The 20,982-nt window shown below is 33.8% G+C and overlaps 1 protein-coding gene across 1 annotated transcript in view; it reads right to left on the reverse strand.

Annotated features, from left to right (window-relative positions):
- The window catches only part of LOC123838506 (receptor tyrosine-protein kinase erbB-4), a 950,771-nt gene that overhangs the window by 112,588 nt on the left and 817,201 nt on the right, over positions 1-20,982 (reverse strand). The window contains exon 12 of the mRNA XM_064585840.1: positions 18,604-18,803. Within this exon, the coding sequence (XP_064441910.1) occupies positions 18,604-18,803 (200 nt within the window). The remainder of the gene's footprint in view (positions 1-18,603; positions 18,804-20,982) is intronic.

A 20,982-nucleotide genomic window follows, 5' to 3' on the forward strand; every position in this document is an offset into this window, starting at 1 on the left:
TCTCTAGCTATGAAATCCTAGATGGCATCTTTTCCAATATAATGCTGCTTCATCTACATTGAAAATCTATTGTTTGGTGTTTTTATTTTTAAATAACTATAAATTCATGTTAGTAATAATACAGAGAGATCCATGTTCCCTTTTCCTCTAATGGTAAGATCTCGCAGAACTATAGTTCAATAACACAAATAAGATATTGACATTGATACAGTCAAGTTACAGAAGATTTCCATCACACAAGAATCCCTAATGTGCTATAAAGCTCTATAAAATTTGTTTACAGATTTTTGTGTAAATATATATTTTAATTTGTCTGGAATAAATGCTCAGGGGTATAATTTCTGGCTCATATGATAGGGGCATTTTAGTTAATATTAGCTGTTTTTGAGAAAATGCTAAACTGTTTTCTAGAGTGGTTGAGCCATATTACATTCTCACCGGGAGTTTATGAATTATCTCATTTTTCTGTATCTTCTCTAGCATTTGGTTTTGTCACTATATTAATTCCAGCCATTCTGATTGGTGTATAGTGATATCTTATTGTGGATTTAATTTTAATTTCCATAAAATGGATAATAATATTGACATCTTTTTTTTTAATTTTTAAAGACTATTTTTTTTTAGAGAGAGAGAGAGTGGGTGTGGGGGTAGAGGCAGAGAATCTCAAGTGGACTCTGAGCACAGAGCCTGACATGGGGCTCTATTTCATGACCTTGAGAACATGACCTGAGCCGACACCAAGTCAAATGCTTAATTGACTGAACCACCCAGGCACCCAATATTGACATCTTTTAATGTGCTTATTTGGTATCTGTATATTCTCTTCAGTGAAATGTATCTTTATGTCTTTGCCTATTTTAATTAGATATTTTTACTGTTGAATGTTGAGAGTTCTTTATATATTCTTTCTATCATATATCTATCATCTAACTTGTCTCTCTCTCTCTCTCCACCTGATTTGAAAATAGTTTCTCTCAATCTGTAGCTTGTACTTTCATCCTCTCAATAAGATCTTTTTCAGAGCAATTGTTCTTAACTTTAAAATCCAATTTATCAATTTTTCCTATTACATATTTTGCTTTTGGTGAAAACTTTAAATTCTCTTTGTCTAGCCCTAGGTCCCAAATAATTTCTCTTAACAATTTTTCAAATACACTTTCTGTATTCATTAACATGATCATGTGGTTTTTATTCTTTACCTTGTTAATATGGTATATTATACTGTTTGATTTTCTATATTGAGTCAGCCTTATATCTCTGGAATAAATCCTGTTTGGTTATGTTGTATAATTAATTTTATATATTGTTGAATTGTTGAATATTATTTGCTATACTTTGTTAAGGATTTTTGCCTCTATATTCTCGAGAGATACATTGGTTTGTAACTTTCTTTCTTTCTTTCTTTTTTTCTGTCTTTCTTTCTTTCTATTCTGTGTTCATATATGGATCCTAATCTTAAAAATCATCAAGCAAAGTAGAAATAATTAATAATTTTACAGATGGGCAGAGGCTCAGAGAGGCTAAGCTGTCCCTGGCCACAAGTGTCAGAGTAGTGGTTTAAACCTGGTCCTGCCTGTTCTCTTTACCACCCAATGGGATAAAACTCCCAGCTCCATATGCCACCTTCTCTGACATTATGTGCCAGGGAGGTTGGAGCACTTCATTATAGCCTGGTGAGGGTAGAAGCCTACACTCCCCATTCCTTTCCTGGCATTGGTGAAGTTGGGGCCACAGTTCTTTTTTTCCTCTGTGGTGTTTGGCTGGAGTAGAGCAGGTGTCTAGAAGATTTCTGCTCTACCTAGTTGCCCCTTTTCTGGTCCTTTGGATAGAGAGAATAGGATTTTATTGTAGCTTTTTGGGTCTGCATCTGTCAGTGTTTCTGAGTTGTCAGTTTCTTCACCTCCAAAGCTGGGATGTAGGAGACAAAACAAAACAAAACAAAAAACCAAGAAACAAAAACAAAAACACCTAGGGGACTCACATCTCTGTCCTTTCTTGGGTTTCAAGTTGCCAAACCTGTCTTCCTTCTCCTCCCCAAGTTTCAAAACCTTATGTTTCTTTTATACATAAAGTCCAGGGTTTTCAGTTGTACTTAGCAGAGGGAATAGGGAAAGCTGCATTTAATTCATCTTCCCAGAAGCAGAAATCCTAGTATACATCTTTAATTTACTGCAGCCTGTTTTCATTATATTCTACCACTATTTCATTATTTTCTACCACTTCATGTATATTCTAAGAACCCCTGAGATAGGATATATACATTTCTCCATACCTAACCTTTAAGCTATTGTCAAGACATTTTATTTTTCTACATGTTATTCACCACACACTCCTTATTTTAAACCTTACAGTGCCTTTTGGGGCACCTGGATGACTCAGTCATTAAGCGTCCACCTTCAGCTCAGGTCATGATCCCAGGGTCCTGGGATCGAGCCCCGCATCGGGCTCCCTGCTCCGCGGGAAGCCTGCTTCTCCCTCTCCCACTCCCCCTGCTTGTGTTCCCTCTCTTGCTGTGTCTCTCTCGGTCAAATAAATAAATAAAATCTTAAAAAAAAACCTTACATGCCTTTTGAAGAGAATTAAATAATAATAAGATTCTATATATTTATCTATGTAGTGCTCTTTATCCCATATATAGATCCATATTTTCATCTGGTATCGTTTTCTCCTGACTAAAGGACTTCCTTTGATATTTCTTTCAGTGTGGTTTTCCCTTGGTGCTGCTCTCTCTCTATGGCACTCTGTCTGAGAACTCCAGCTTTCTTGGTCTCCCTGGACTCTCAGCTCTCCCCCCTCAACTCAAGCAGTCTTTGGGACTCTTCCTGGGTCCCTCCTGACTGTGCCATGGTCTAAAAATTCTCTCAAGGAATTAGCCAGAGAAAATCACCAGCCTCACTTCATTTGTTTCTTCACTGCTGGGAATCATTCTCTTTCATTATCTGATATCCACTCTCTTGCCAACTGTCATTTCATACATTTTGTCCTTCTTTTGGATGTTTCATGAGGGAGGGTAAATCTGATCCCTGTTATTATACTTGGCCAGAAAAGGACATCCTATGTTTACTTTTAAAAATTCAACATGGGGGCATGGGTGGCTCAGTCGTTAAGCGTCTGCCTTCGGCTGGGGTCATGATCCCAGGACCCTGGGGTTGGGGATCGAGCCCCTTGTCCTGGCTCGATGCTCAGCGGAAGGTCTGCTTCTCCCTCTCCCACTCTCTCTGCTTGTGTTCCCTCTCTCACTGTGTCTCTCTCTGTCAAATAAATAAAATCTTAAAAAAAAAATTCAACATGGGATTACTTGCTGTTTGTTTATAGACAAAATTTTCATATAATAATTCTTCAAAATGCCCCAACACAGCCTCTAGGCACCCACAAAATTTTATTGAAAATTATAATTCATTCTATTTTGATTTAATTTATATACTTTATAGTTATAATCCTATATAATACCTAAGTATAATTTTTAAATGTCATTTTTAAAGATAGTCTAAAAGAACAGAGACTGAATAGAGTGCTTTCCTATGTAGATAAGATCGTGCCTCTTCTCAAATACATTATTATTTTAGGTAAGTCATGAAGGTTGTGACTTTGCTAAATTGTGGTTTTCTCCATGTCTTAAAGATTTATTAAATTGAATACCATATATTATAACTATTTTTTCTTCATATCATGTGGAGACTTCAAAAATTGAATGCTTCAGTGTTCTACTTGGGAAAGGCTGACAGTTTATCTGTTATTTTGATTTTGAACTAATAGCAAGAGTTCTTTCTTATTTATTCATAGTGCAGAGAAAGAGGGTTTTCTCACTGCACAAAAGAAATGTCAGTTGCTGGGGTGCCTGGGTGGCTCAGATGGTTAAGCCTCTGCCTTCAGCTCAGGTCACAATCCCAGCGTCCTGGGATCGAGTCCCGCATCGGGCTCCCTGCTCAGCGGGGAGCCTGCTTCTCCCTCTGCCGCTGCCTCTCTCTATCTCTCTCTCTGACTCTCATGAATAAATAAAACATTAAAAAAAAAAGAAATGTCAGTCGAAATGGAATCTTAACATAGTTTCATATCACTGATTCCCTAGATGTATAAGTGACTTTCACTAACTTACAAAGATGTAAGGAGTAAAAACAATGGTTCAATTAAGCTGATCGAACATAAATGTATAAGATCAAATTCTATTTAATAAAGAGCTAGAAAGAAGCAAAAGATCCATTATATTAGCTAATATAAAGTTATAATACCCATTTTTATAAATATTCAGTCATTTTAAGGTTATTTATAGTTTCATACTCTGCAACATATATATATATTTACATACATTTCTAATATATATTTGCATCAGGGTAAATCCTTAAAAGTGAAAAAAAGTTATAAAAGCAACTTGTAAATACAAACAGAGTATATTCAAAATCACATTGCAGTGTCATGAATCTGACTGCATTCATCACTTTCAAATCCTATGGAAAATAAAATCAAGATTTCAAATTCTTTGTCAACTTCTAAGTCTCTCAAATAGACTTTTAATTTCTTCCTTCAGAATGCTGACAAAACCATTAGCTCCTCCCACCCCCGTTACTGCCAATTTCATGATATCCCATCAACCTTTTGTCTATTTCACCAACTTGTATTAATTTTTTTCAGGTTTGAAAGCCTCACACTTTTATCCCTTATTTTCTCTCTCAAGAGTGATAGACTCTTCAATATATGGAAGGGTGAAAGCTGCCTGCTTTGATTTTCTGTTACATGCTTTGAATTATATGGAGAGGAGAATTTTAGCTTCACCAAAGCTCCTACCTTCTTTTCTACTGCCAAATGCCTCCCTTGGTCTGAATTCAAATGCTCAATTTTAGAACAGTTTTAGATGAGGGTCTATTGGAGGAAAGTAAAAATAAACAGAAAACCACAGTAATTACTTTCTTCTCATCTTTTCCAAACCACTAGACGATGGTCTTGAAGGCTGGTTGATCATTTTCTCCAGAATGAAACCAAGAGAACTGTCTCCACACAGCACAGAACAAAAGGCCAAGGAAGCTACTTCTTTGAAATTCTTCAGAGAAAATAATTTTTCGATCAGCACCCAGAATTCAACAGTTCTCTGAACTCCCAGAGTGATGGTCACATGAGAAGGAGTAGAAGGCCTATTCAATGGCTTATAGTTCAAAGGGCCATTACAAACTACAAATGTAGTTATTAGACAACCTTTAACTTGCTCTGTGTTTTCTCTGGAAGCTGTAAAATAGATTTTTTTCTTTATCTCATCTGAATTGTACTTGTCTGTTAAAAAATTGGAGAGATAATAATGTGCTTAGTATTTCAACCTTCATATGGAATATTGAAACTGCTTTCATTAAAATAGAGGCAAGCCCAAACAATGGTTCTTGCTACCGTGCTGCATGTGTTAAAGTAAATGCATTAGCTCAAAATATTGAAATAGAGTATCTGTCTGCAGGCACAAATGGAGAAAAAAATAGATTTTCTTTCATTGTACAAGACCATCTATGCTGTTTGCATTACTTACTGTACTTAGAGGCATGGGTTTGATCTGGAATATATTTAGACAGATACCCGTCATCTTTTTGTTGTTGTTGTTGTTGCTTTTTAAGTCTAATAAATATGATTTAGTTGTAATAGTTCAGTTTTGTGATCAGACCAGTATAGGTTCAAATCCTTATTCTATGACTAGCCATGTAGCCTCAGGCAATTATTCATGTTGTGACTCATATGTAAAGTGAATGATAATATTTCCCTTTCAGGGTTATGATGAAGAGCAGACATCATATTAACAGAGTATTTAATGTAGTATTAATTTAATTTAATTTAACTTAATTTAATTTAATTTAATTTCTTATCTAAATTAAGTCCTCAATAAATACACTTAAGAGAAATGTGAAAACATATAAGCATATACATGTGTTTACTTCTAAAAATCTTTATGCTGGACACTACTAAGAAATGAGGATATGATGAAAACATGAAATAAAATACATATTGTCTTATCTAGACCTTGTGGTCTAGTTGAGGAGACAAGCATTAGATAATCATTGAGAGAGGGAGAGAGAGAGAGAGCTTGAGCACTGAGAGAATATAGCAGTTGTCCTAACCTAATGGGTAGGTCACATTAGGTCAGCCCACATAAGGAGGAACTGAGATGAGAAGGATAAATAGGAATTCTTCTTTTTTTTTTTTTTAAGATTTTATTTATTTTTTGTCACAGAGAGAGACACAGCGTAGAGGGAACACAAGCTGGGGGAGCGGGAGAGGGAGAAGTAGGCTTCCAACTGAGCAGGGAGCCCGATGCAGGGCTCGATCCCAGGACCCTGGGATCATGACCTGAGCCGAAGGCAGACTTAACAACTTAGCCACCCAGGTGCCCCAATAAATAGGAATTCTTAAAGCAAAGAGGGTTGGGGGAAATTGGGAATCACAACTCTAGCCAAGAGAGACTGAGCAGGGAATAAGATTAGTGATTTTAGAGCCTAGGCTGGACACAGTGAGTGGGAAAGTGGTATCAGATGAGTTAGTGAGGTAGACAAGGGCCAGATTATGCAGGATTTAGTGGCGATTTACAAGATTATCTGCTTTGTCCAAAGAGTTGTGGGAAGCTGTTGGAAGGTTTTAAATAGGAGACTAAGGATCTTTTTTTTTCTTTTTCCAAATTATTATTTAAATTCCAGTTAGTTAACATACAGTGTAATATTAGTTTCAGGTGTAGAATTTAGTGATTCATCACTTCCATACTACATCGGTGTTCATCACAAGTGCACTCCTTAATACTCATCACCTATTTAACCCATCCACTTGCCCACCTCCCCTCCAGCAACCCTCAGTGTGTTCTCTATAGTTCAGAGTCTATTTTTTTGTCTCTTTTCCCGGCCCCCCATGTTCACCTGTTCTGTTTCTTAAATTCCACATGAGTGAAATCATATGGTATTTGACTTTCTCTGACTGACATATTTCACTTAGCATTATACGATGCTCTAGCTCCATCCACATTGTTGCAAATGGCAAGATTTCATTCTTTTTTATGACTGAATAAAGGCATGCAGATATCTCTTTGAGATCTTGATTTGATTTTTCTCTGCATATATTCCTAAAAATGGGATTGCTGGATCATATGGCAGTTCTCTTTTTAATCTTTTGAGGAACTTATATACTGTTTTCCCTAGCAGCCGCACCAATTTACATTCCCACAAACAGTATACAAGAGTTTCCTTTTCTCCACATCCTCACACTTGTTTTGGCTTGTCTGATTCTAACATGTGTGAGGTGTGGTTCAATCTGCATTTTCTTGATGATTAGTGATGTTGAAGAACTGTTTTCATGTACTTGTTAGCCGTAAGTATCTTTTTTTTGCAGAAAGTCTCTTCCTCTATCCATTTTTAAATAGGAAAATTTGCAGTTTTTTTGTTGAATTCTATGAGTTTCTTATATAATTTGTGCATTAACAACTTATCAGATATATGATTTGCAAATATTTTCTCCCATTTTAAGGTTGCCTTTTCATATTAATTGATTTTTCCTTTGTTGTGCAGAAACATTTTAGTTTGATGTAATCCCACTTGATTATTTTTGTTCTTTTTGATCCTGCTTTTGGTGTTGTATTCATAAAACCATTGCCAAGACCAACATTAAGGAGCTTACTACTTCCTATGTTTTCTTCTAGTAGTATTACGGTTTTAGGTATTATGTTTAAGTCCTTAATCCATTTTCAGTTAGTTTTTGTAAATGGTGTAAGAAAGGGGTCCTATTCCATACTTTTGCATGTGAAAATTCAGTTTTCCCACATCATTTATTGGAGAGACTATTCTTTCCCTCACTGAATACTGTTGGCTCCTTTATCAAATATTAGTTGACTATATACGTGTGGGTTTATTTCTGGGCTCTTGATTCTGCTCCATTAGTCTGTATCTGTTTTTGTGCCAGTACATACTGTTTCAATTACTATAGCTTTGTAATATAGTTTAAATCTGAAGGTGTGATGCCTGGACCTTTGTTCTTTCCCAAGATGGCTTTGGATATTCAGGATCTTTTATAGTTCCATACAAATTTTAGGATTATTTTTTCTATTTCTGTGAAAAATGCCATTGGAATTTTGATAGAGAGTGCATTGCATTTATACGTGACTTTGGGTGGTATGGGCATTTTAGTAATATTAACTCTTCCAATCCATGAATGTGTCGGTTATCTTTCCATTTATTTGTGTTTTCAATTTCTTTGATCAGTATCTTGTAGTTTTTGATGTACAGATCTTTTACTTCCTTGGTCAAATTTATTCCTAAGTATTCCTAAGCGGTGGCTTTTTCATACACAGTCCTTATTATGCCGAGATATGTTTCTTCTATTTCTTCTTTTAAGATTTTTTTTTTTTTTTTTTGAGACAGAGAGAATGAGAGAGAGAGAGAGCACATGAGAGGGGGGAGGGTCAGAGGCAGAAGCAGGCTCCCTGCCGAGCAGGGAGCCCGATGCGGGACTCGATCCCGGGACTCCAGGATCATGACCTGAGCCGAAGGCAGTCGCTTAACCAACTGAGCCACCCAGGCGCCCTTCTATTTCTTCTTATATCAAATTTGTTGAGAGCTTTTTTCATGAAAGGATGTTAAATTTGTCAAATGCTTTTTCTTCATCTGTTGAGATGATCATAATTTTTCCTTTCATTCTATTAATATAGTGTATCACATTTATAGATTTGCATATTTTGAAATATCCTTGCATACCAGGGATAAATTCCAATTGATCATCATGAATGATTCTTTTAATGTGCTATTAAGTTCAGTTTGCTAATATTTGGTTGACAATTTCTGCATCAATATTCATCAGGAATATCAGTTTGTAACTTTCTTTTCTTATAGTGTCTTTATCTGGCTTTAATATCTAGACAATGCTGGCCTTGTAAAATGAATTTGAAAGTGTTCCTTTCTTTTCAATTTTTTGGAAGAGTTTGAGAAAGATTGGCATTAATTCTCTTTAAATATTTGGTAGAACTCACCAATAACACCATCTGGTCCTGGGCTTTTCTATGTTGGGAGGTTTTTGATGACTGATTTAACCTCTTTACTTGTTTATTGAGATCACCTGTTTTGTTCATGATTCAAACTTGTTAGTAATTTATCCATTTTTTTCTAGGTTTGTCTAATCTGTTGCCATATAACTGTTCATTGTAATCTCTTAAGGATCCTTCGTATTTCTGTGGTATCAACTGTAATGTTTCCTCTTTCATTTATAATATTACCTGAGTCCTCTTTCTTTTTACTTTGGTAAATGTAGCTGAAGGTTTGTCAATTTTGTTTCGCTTTTCAAAAAGCCATTATCCATTTTATTAATACTTGTTATTGTTTTCCTATTCTCTTATTTCATTTATTTCTATTCTGATCCTTGTTATATCCTTCTTTCTGCTAACTTTGGCCTTCATTTAGCCTTGGATTTCTAATTCTTGATGTATAAAGTTAGGTTATTTTATCTGAGATCTTTCTTTTCTTTCTTTTTTTAAATGTAGGCATTTATTGCTATAAACTTCTCTTAGCACTTGTTTTGCTGCACCACATTAGTTTGGTATGGCATGTTTCCATTTTTGTTTGTTTTAAGATACTTGTTGATTTCTCTTTTGATTTCATTTTGGACCAATTTGTTGTTATGTAGTGTGTTGTTTAACTTCTACATTAAACAACCTATTTGTGGATTTTCCAGTTTTCCTCCTGTTATTGATTCCTAGTTTCATACCTTTATGGTCAGAAAAGATAATTGGTATGACTTCAATCTTTTAAAATTTGCTAAGACTTGCTTTGTAACCTAAAATATGATATATCCTGGAGAATGTTCCATGTGTGCTTGGAAGAATATATATTCTGCTGCAGTTGGATGGAATGTTCTTTATATGCCTGTTAGATCTATTACATCTGAAGTGTAGTTCAAGTTCAATGTTTCCTTATTGAGTTTCTGTATGCATGATTTATCCATTGTTGAAAGTGGCGTATTAAATTCCCCTACCATGATTGTATTGTTGATTGCTCCCTTTAGATCTGTTCAGATGCTCTGTTGTTGGTTGCATATATATTTACCATTGTTATATCCTCTTGGTGAATTGGTCACCCTATCATTATATAATGACCATCACTGTCTCTTGTTACACTTTTTTCTTGTTACGTTTTTTAATTAAACTCTATTTTGTCTGATATAAGTATAGCTACTTGGTTCCTTTTGGTTTCCATTTATGCTCTCTTCTTTTGCCTAAAATAATTCGAGTTGGGCTTCTGTCATTAAAAGAGCGCTGGATTAATTCTTTATGCTATTGTAACAAATAACCAAAGCTTAGTCACTTAACACAACACAAATTTAGTCTCTTAGAGGTCTGGAGGTCAGAAGTCCAAAATGTGTCTTTTTTTTTTTTTTTTAAGATTTTATTTATTTGACAGAGAGAGAGACAGCGAGAGCAGGAACACAAGCAGGGGGAGTGGGAGAGGGAGAAGCAGGCTTCCCACCAAGCAGGTAGCCTGATGTGGGACTCGATCCCAGGACCCTGGGATCATGACCTGAGCTGAAGGCAGACAACGACTGAGCCACCCAGGCGCCCCAAAATGTGTCTTAGTGGACTAAAATTAAGGTGGCAGCAGGGCTGATTCTTTCTGGAGGCTTCAGGAAATCATTTGTTCCTTGTCTCTTTCAACTTCTAGAGACCACCTTGGCATTCCTTGGCTTGTAGCTATATCATTCCAACCTCTGTTTTCATGATCACTTCACCTTCTCCTTTAATCAAATTTCCCTCTTCCTCCCTCTTATAAGGACACATATGATTACATTTAGGGCCCACCCAGATAACCCAAATTAACCCTTCCCCTATTAAGATTCATAACTTGATCACATCTGCAAAATCTCTTGTTATACTAAGTAACATTCAGAGATTTGGAGAATTAGGATATGGACATGCTTGGGAGAAGGGTCATTATAAAACTGTATTGTGGTAGCATCTATAAGTAGGGAAAGTTATATATATTGCATGTATATGTATAGTCTTTGTAACATGTTAGAATCAATTAAAACTAAAAAAAAAGGGAGATAGAAGTGATAGAATATTGAATAGGTTAAATAGACATGACCCAGTGCTTTATTTAGTCTTAAGTGTTCTAGTTACTATATGTCTAACTTGAGGGGACCTGGGAAGGAAATTCTAATAGGAGAAGATGACAGGCAGCAGTGACAACAGTGACAAAATATTAGAAAGTCCTTGAATATTCTTACAATACTGAGCACATTATAAAGTACCTCTCAGAAGGCACATTAACTGTAAAGAGTAAAGGAAATTTCTAAGTATTTTGTTGAAACTCTAAAATACATAAAATTTAATAGTACAATATGTTGTACTATAATTACTCAATTAATTTGTAAACTATCATTAAATATTCCCTTATTTTATAGAGTATGTTATGTTAGTAAAAAGAAAAATAGAACACTATTTATAGGATGCTTTTTAAGTTCATTCTTTATCTTTGTCTCCCAAAACTATTATTAAATATAGAGTTTTAAGTTGTTCAACTGTGAATTTTCCTACCATACATTCTTTTTGAGGAAATAGACCCTCATAAGAAGAAATGAATTACCAGGACAATATGTTTTTAAATATATTTCTGAGGATACACTAATAGGGAGAATAATGGGGCATGCAACTTAGTAGTTTCTCAAATGATTTTCCCCAGACACCTGCCTTGGAATGATCTGCTATGTATTAAAAATGCAGAATCTTGGGCTTCAAACCACTGTTTGTATTCATTTCCTAGAGCTGGTATAACAAAATGCCACAAAATGAGTGGCTTAAAATAACAGAATTATTCTCTTATAGTGTTGGATTTCAAAATCAAAGTGTTGGCAAGCTGGTTCCTTCTTGGAAGCTCAGAGGGAGAATCTGCTCTCTGCCTCTTCCCTAGCTTCTGTTGCCAATAATCCTTAGTGTTCCTTGGTTTACAGCTGAATAACTCCAGCCTCTGCCTCTGTCATTGCTTGGATATCTTCCCTCTGTGTGTGTGTATGTGTCTTCACATGGCGTTCTCCTATCTGTGTCCATATATTTCCTCTCCTCTTCTTATAAGGACTCCAGTCATACTGGATTAAGGACCCACTCTACTCCAGTAATACCTCATTTTATTTTACATCTTAATTACATTTACAAAGACCCTGTCTCCAAATAAGACCATGTTCATTAGGCACTAGATATTAGGACTTTAATACATCTTTTGGGAAGATACAATACAAGTCACAACACTATCTAAGCAACAGTCTCTGGACACTGAAGTCCAGACTTCTGGATTTTTAATAATTAAAGACTGTTGCTTTAGAATTTCTCATCTATTGATCTAGCAGCAAGTCAGTTTAAAATGTTGCCATTTGCAATAAAACATTAAGCCTGCAGTAATCCTGGTTTTGGTAGTTGAGAGGCCCTCCATTCTTTCAGGATTTCCAGATTACAAAATAAGAGTGTCATTTCTGAAATTATAACTAACTGCTTATTACCCTCTTAATAAGAACACGGAGAATATTTTATAGCATTGCTAGTAATTAGATTTTGTGCTATTTCAAATATAATAAGAAACTCTTCTTTGCATTTTTTTTGCAAAGAAGAGTGTATTAATATTTCTTTAGTAACTTAAAGAAGAAAATCTTATAAGTACAATTAAGATTTTCTACCTTCTGATTACTTAGAAAAACAATGACATCACTATATCCTAAACTACACACTATAAGTTTTGTACTGAGCTATGTTTTACTAAAAAGTGTGGCAAGGTTTATTACTTTTCCAGTGAAGACTGGCTATGAGGCCCAATGGGCGATTCTCTTTTTTGGGAAATGTACATTTACCTAAGATAGTATGGGCTGGGCTTGGAGTACATAAATTAAAGTCAAAAATAAGGGACTGAGAGAAAGTAAGAACATTTTTAATCTTAGCAATATTTTCTTAAAACAAGGTAAACATTATAATCAAAATTCATTTTTCTATAATATACAGCTATTAGAGGTGATAATGATAATACTAATTGAATTGTAATTTTATAAAAGTCAACACTACTTATGATGTTATAAAAACTAAAATGCTTACTATTTTGTAGTTATTGTCACTGTCACCAGTAAAGCAGAAGAATATGTTAAGAAAACATTGTATTATTCTCCACTGGTGTTAAATACCCTTTATTCCCTACTCATCAATTCTTTGTCCTGATTAAATTCTGGACATGCAGTGACTCATCATAAACTTGGAGCATGTTGTCATTCAGAGGATTCAGTTATTGGCAATTAACTGTAGTTTCACTATTCTATTTTTCTAGATTCGTGTACAAAGAGGAGGATTTTTCAACTATCACTTTTCAGGAACATCAAAATCATAGATAAATGTAGAAATTTATATTCCTTTTATATTCTTTGTACAAAAAAATGTACTCCTCCTCACCAAATATTTGTCTCTTGAAACACTAACCTAAAATTCATATTTTGTGGATATTTTTATAAAGTATAGTCTGTTACTTATAAAGCCAATTTTAAAATGTTTTAATTATAAGAGTAAAGAAAAAAAAAGTGTTTAGAGGAGTCTCAAGCATAGAATTTTTTTAAAATCCATTTAAAATCTCACCAGATTATTTTTAAATTCCTCAACATCTAGACTCCTAGTAATAACCACTCTTATTTCTTCCATATCTATCCATGGTTTATGTGCTACTACACACTTAAAATTCACCACCTTGATAATGTGAATTTTTCTTCCGCCTTAAGAAGGCCCTTGTTATTTCTTCCTCCTATTCTTTTCCCCAAGAAGGATGTTTCATTAGTAACAGTTAAATATTGTATCTTTACACCACATAATATGTCTATATGTATATATATACTATATAATCTATTTTTAGTAGGACAGAATATAATTGTATAATAATAGCTAGCACAAATATAGCACTTGCTTTGAGCCAGGCATTCAGTGAAGACGGTACTATTATTAACCCCACATCCAAATGATAAAATTAAGGTCAAAGCATCTAGTAAAGGCCAAACATCTAGTAAATCATTTTCTTGGGAGTAAAACCCAAGTGATTTGGCTCTAGAGTGTGTTCCTCAGCATTATGCTGCATTGGGTATGTTTCAGTATATCATCAGGTTTTCCTACAAAAACCAACCACTTTCTGTTTATTTGGGGGGAAATCAAGGTGAAATGAAGAGCATAGACTTTGAAATTAGAGAGACATTGGGTTCAAATCCTGAATATGATTTTTAATAGCTCCAAACAATGGGAATATTATTCAACTTTCTGAACATCTGTATATTCAGCTGCAAAACAGGGATGGTTATACTTTATAAGGTGGTGGCAAAGATGAAATTAAACTATATAGATCAAGAGATAGAACCTGGCACTGTTTTGCCAATTACCTGAAATATTGCAGACACCTAAGATCAGTGAGGAGAGATGAATTATTCAATAAATTATGTTTGATCAATGTCCTAATCAATTAAGGATTTAAAAAAATCATACTATACCAAAACTTTTAGGTGGATTAAAAATGTCCATATAGTTTTTAAAATACTAGAAGTAAAAGACTAAGACAATGACAAGACCATAAACATAAAAAGGAAAAGAACAATCCATCCACTTAACTAGATAAAAACATAAAATGTTTGTTTATCAAAAGGCAAAATTTTTTAAATTACCTATAAGAGGGAAAGTTATACATGACACACTCAAGAGATAAAAATGTAATGTATTTAATTTGTGATGAGGTCTTTCAAATCCAAAAGGAAAAGACCAACTCCCAATTGAAAATAAAGAAAGCTCATGACTGACTAATTTACAAGAGAAGAAATTAAAATGATTCAGTCAACATATAAAAAGAGGCTCAATGTCAGCTAAAAAAAAAATGTGAATTTAAAAGACCTCTTTTTCATATTTCAGATCACTGAAATTTAAAACCACAAATAATATCCAGTGTTGTAATGACCAGTGGAAAATATTCTTTATCAAGCATCGTTTAGGACAACTGTAAACTGACCTAGCATTTTTGAAAGATGATGTAGAAAAATACACCAGAATTTATCATATGCAACCTCACTTACACAGAAATCCCACTTCTAAGTATTTAGCCCAAGGAATCACAAAATGCTTTATGAACTAAGATTCACATTATGGCAATCTAATAATATAAAAACTAGAAAATAAATTAAATTACCATTAAAATGGCACTTGTTCAATAAATATTTTTATATGTATCTTTTTAAAAAATAAAGTAGAACTCTGCCATGGAAGATGCTCATAGTATATTAAGTAGAGACATAGATGGCTGAACAGTATTTAAATATATATGTTATGATACCATTTATATATGAAGATATGTGCTTCATTATATATCCACAAACAAAACTTACATATTCTTTTTACGTGTCTATTGTTTTAATTTCTAATGATGATACTTAGAAAAATAAATGTACTTCCATTTTGAAAAGTTAATTATGGGGCGCCTGCGTGGCTCAGTTGGTTAGGCGACTGCCTTCGGCTCAGGTCATGATCCTGGAGTCCCGGGATCGAGTCCCGCATCGGGCTCCCTGCTCGGCAGGGAGTCTGCTTCTCCCTCTGACCCTCCTCCCTCTCATGGTCTCTGTCTCTCATTCTCTCTCTCGAATAAATAAATAAAATCTTTAAAAAAAAAAGAAAAGTTAATTATGAATTTAGTTTCTCCCTTGTTTATGTTGGGTTTAAGTGTATATGTACAAATATTTTTAAGAAAAAATTATGAGTTTAAATGTAACTCAGATTCTGAGGAGTTAGTTAATATTTATCTCTTTACTGTTTATGTTTTGATGTTAAAAGTTTATGTTGAAATATTTTAAGAAACTTCAAATACTTTCATTAACCTACTCTATAACTCCTTCCATGGGTGCCTAGGTGGCTCAGTCAGTTAAGCAGCTGACTCTTGATTTGGGCTCAGGTCAATATTTGAGGGTCCTGGGATGGAGCCCTGCATCTGGCTCCATGCTCAGCGTGGAGTCTGCTTGATATTCTCTCTCTCTCCCTCTGTCCCTTTCCCCACTCTCTCTCTCTCTCTCAAATAAATAAATAAATCTTTTTTAAAAATAAAAATAATAATAGTCCTTCCAACCAGAACTGCCATTTTGCTTGTGCTATAACCATACAAAGGAAGAGGCAGAAAATGTTCTAGCTTTTCATATCCTAGAGTTTCTCAATCTCAATCTCTTCAAATTGTAAAGTCTGCTTTGAAATTTTTGACTATATGTGTGCATTTTGTGGTGATTACATATGTGTGTGCTTCTGTATATCTTGTATGTGCAAAAGATGTTAAGAGAGGATATATGAAAAATGCAATACGTAGAGTGCATTTAAAATGAAGCAAATATTTAAGTTTTATCATTTGCAGATAGTAGTATGGATGATAAAAAGGCTTTAATCACATGATCGCAACCACTGTAGGCTCAATGTAAACATCAGCAGCATCGCCTCTAAAGTCAAGTTTATAGGGTAATTACATTTCTGAAATGCAGGATCCAATGTACTGTTAGACTAAAATTCAAATTTTGATCAATGGATTTCAGGCAAAAATTGTTTGTTCTAAGATGTTACAAATTTAAAAATATGCTAATGCTTAGTTTTATACTAAAGCACCGTAAAACTGTGTTTCTCCTAACTGCTTCATTTCTTCTCCAAACTGAAAAGTCAACTCTAAGTGTACAGAAAAAGAAAATATATTCATGGTCTGAAAAAGGGCTAAATCAGTCTAACAGGCATAACACTGAAAACTGAAAAAACATGTTAGATTTTTAGTTTATTGTTATCATTTACTTTTTTGGTTGCATGAAAAGTTTAGAAGTCTTAAAGAAGTATGGAATAGTTATATACTTTTTTCCTATCTTGCTTTTTTAACATTTAATTTCTTTCTGCATTTTCTTCTTCCCATTTGCCTTTTTATTGAGTTTACAAAAGATAAAAGAAGTAAATGAGGGTTTGTAAAATGATTAAATGGGTCAAAGAGGAATGTGTTTCTCTGATTCTTTTATTTTTTTTCTTTCGTTTTCTTGTTTTTAGAGTTAAATCTTATCTTTGAAAGGTAGGAGAACTATTGTTTTATTTTTGTTTTGTTTTATTTTGTTTTTTGAAGGAAGTAGGAGAAAAGGAGAAGCTAACCCTGACTTAGGGAAATAGTTATAAATTTGTGTTGAAGAAGATTCTATTTTACTTCTCTGAATAATCTATTTTGTCTGGGGCATGTACAAACATACATATAGTAATGTGGGGTAAGAAGCCTAAGTATTAGAAAAAAAGAAGAACAAGCTTTCTGTCAGAAATCAGAAAGGTATAAGACCATGGAAATAATCCAGGCTAAATAAAAAGATAAATATCATTCAATGAAAACATGCATATTTTGATATATAATAAGATTTTATATTTCTTGATTTTATGTAGAACCGAAGAATGAGTTTACCCAAAACAAACAAACAAACAAAAACTCATGTTGCAATAGATCTTTTCTCTGGAAATTATTTTTAAGGGTCCAAAACAGCTAACATGTGATTTCCTCACAAATTATATTTTATGAATACCGCTATCCTGAGCTGCCTTAAACACTTTCTGGAACAAGGTGGGGTACTCATAAATAAATTAATTCACTATTTAACTTAGTAAACTTAAATTGCATAGGCCTCTTAAGAGTTCATATTTTTTAAAAAATGTCCTTTACTATTCACTCACACACGTACAAAATGAACTCAATCACTATGTATATATGCTTATTCCCATGGTAAGACCAAACAAATAAGAAGACATCTCAACAGCAAATTGTTTCTTAGGGTTTGATTTTTAAAAGGACTGATTCACCATGACCACAATAAGTATATGTATTTGTAACAGATAACTTAAATTCGGAGTCTTTTTATTTGATATTTATCATAAGTCAAACACATATGCTTAGCAGTGGCACTTGTAGATGGAGGAGAAAATAGTACTTAGTAGAACAGAAGAGTTAAATATTATTTGTTGAAATATCAAAGTATAAGCTAGGAAGGGCATAGCTATGTACCCATGAAAACATCATTTGTTTCTGAGCAACAAAGAAATGATGGAGTGAATCGGTAAGTGGCAAAATAAATAAAGAAACCACGAAATGCCTACAAAAATGCATTCATGAAATGAACTTTCTTCTTGAACAGCAAACTTCTTGAACAGCATTTTTTACACATTTCAGAGCACATCTGCATTTTTTTCCACCACCCCCCAAATGACACTCTGTTATCCTATGTTATTCACTGAAACCAAAAAGCAAACAGAAAATTCAATAGGGTGAATTGCCACAAACTGACCCAGGATGCTTATTACATATTTAGATTCCCAGGTTCCACTTACACTTATTGAACCTTAGTCTCTACAGGAAGTTTCTTGCAAGTGGGCAAGATTTGCAAGCATGCAGTATGTTATAAAAACATGCAATAAGTTGTAAAAATTCACCCATGCTGATTAACGGCCCCCCTTCTAAGAGATGAGAAAAAGAGGGAACAGGTCTGACTCAGTTATGTTTAACTGTTTGGTCCAGTGTAGAATGGGAGAAAATGTTCAAAGTTTCTGTTTTAATGTCCGAATAATGTACTTACTACAGTTTTCAGCTTTCCTATTGTCCCGGATCACTATTCTTTGGTTGATAGTGCTGAAGAGTGTTGTCCAATTAATGGTATGATAATAACAGAGGTTGCTGTTGTCAGTAATATAGATGTTTCCTGCACTGATTTCCTTCAGAGATTGGAATTGTAGAGAAGTGATGCCCTGTTGCTTAAGGATAAGCAAGGAGAGGCCACTAAAGAGAAGGAAGGGAGGAAAATGGAACAATATTTAATATGTATATATTAATAAATATTTTCTGGCACATATTCTTGAAGTAAAATAAGGATGTCACATCTTACTCCAAAATAATGCTAATAGAGCATAAAAAAAGGACTGAGTCAGTAAATTGTGATCTGAATATTATTTCTCTACATGCTATATATACTGAGTTTAAAAAGGAATCATTTGACCCCCTAAAAGAAAATGTTCATTTTTAGAAGTATAAATATTAATGATATCTCCATTTCTGTGTACATATTTACCACTGACATATCCGCTCACTATTTTTCCCACTATCCCCCAAGTCTCGAGTTCTTTAAGGATGAAATTCTGTTTTAAATAATTAGGGGAATCTGGCTGGCTCAGTTGGAGGAGCATGAGGCTCTTGATCCCGGGGTCATGAGTATGAGCCCCACATTGAGTGCAAAGATTACTTAAATAAATAAAACTTTAAAAAGCTAAATAATTCCCAGCGCTCACCATAGCACATACCCTCCCTAATGTCTATCACCCAGCCACCCCAATGAATCATGGAACACTACATCAAAAACTAATGATGTAATGTATGGTGATTAACATAACATAATAAAATAAAATTTTAAAAAAGCTAAATAATTAATAAATGTTTATGGAATGATTATTCATCTACCTAAAGTAAGACAGTAATTCTACTCTATTTAATAAATTTAGACATGCTTTCAGAGGGTAAATATTACAGAGAATGACTACAGATATTTAGCTTTAATTTATACCTCAGAAACCAAAGTGTAACTGTAATAGTTGAAGAATGTATAAGTAAAGATAGGAGACATTAAAATTAAAGAGAAGAATGAAATTAAGCTAAAAGTTAAGAAAAAAATACTCAGAAGGCTTGGACAACTGGGGAAAGCACCTCTAAAAGTTAAATAACAACTATACTGTGGAAACAAATTATCATTCCAAGGAAATTGTTTTTATTTTAACATAGTCTACATTTTGTAATTAAATTCCTTTTCTATTCTCTAAAGAATCATCTGTTTCACACATTTCAATCAACTAATGAACAATATTTTACATTTTGGAGATCAAAGCTGTCCCCTTTTATTTATAAATCTAAATATACTTTGCTGCCAACACTCAGAATTTTTTCCATGTGCTGTGTGTGTGTATATATATATATACACACACAGATATATATATAAATACTCATATATATATATACACACACATATACCTAAATATATACTTATATACATACATATTAAAACTCTATAAAACTCAGTACATGTGTATTCAACTGAGATGTAATTCGTTCTCTGAAATCTGTGTTCCCATATCATAACCATCTTGAGTTTATTACAATGTGAACATAATAATGCTTGACAGATTTTTAACATTTGATGCAATGGATAGTAAAATTTGGTTGCATGTAGAACTTGACACACTGTATCTCTCAACTATGCCTTTTTATTAAGAACTTTTCCCCTTTACAGTTTAAAACCTCTTACAGATATACCTGTTTTAATCACAAAATTCAGTGGACTTTCTGTGAAATATTGTTATGGAATATTTGATGACGATATTGATTTAGGTATCTTTCAAATTTAAGTAGAAAAAATGAAATCTAAATCCTTTATGTAAATCAACTTTTAGCTGTTCATAAATAAGAATCTCATACAGATGAAATCTAAAATAAAATAAAGCAGTGGCTTAATAAATATTAACTCACACATTTTTATTATGTGAATTAAAATATTGATATTAGACTTTTAGTGTGCTTCCGAGCCCTGATTTTTCTGCCCACTGTCAGCCAGCATTTAACGTAGAGCAGTAGACCAAGTCCTGAAATATCAGCCCCATCATGCGTGGTTCAAATGATGGCACCAGAGACAAGAACCTTCTGGTAAAACAGCATTTGTATCCCACACACCTAAGCCATTATCAAGTCATCCCAAGTTAGTTGTTAGTTATGATAACATTATGTTCAAAAACAAAGGTTTGATTTTATGCACTCCATACATGCAAAACACTAAAGCTGCTTTCAGTGAGAGGCAGTTGAAAAATCAAACTGTTTATTCTGCATACTTTACTTATTTATTTATTTTTGTATCCTGCATGCTTTAAAGCACAACCAGCGGTATGTTTCATTGGGCTTACCTTTGGAATAAAAAGTG

Source organism: Mirounga angustirostris, unplaced genomic scaffold (assembly GCF_029215605.1).
Source record: "Mirounga angustirostris isolate CCGP_5_RB_7025 unplaced genomic scaffold, mMirAng1.0.hap1 SCAF_3, whole genome shotgun sequence".
Lineage (NCBI taxonomy): Eukaryota > Metazoa > Chordata > Mammalia > Carnivora > Phocidae > Mirounga > Mirounga angustirostris.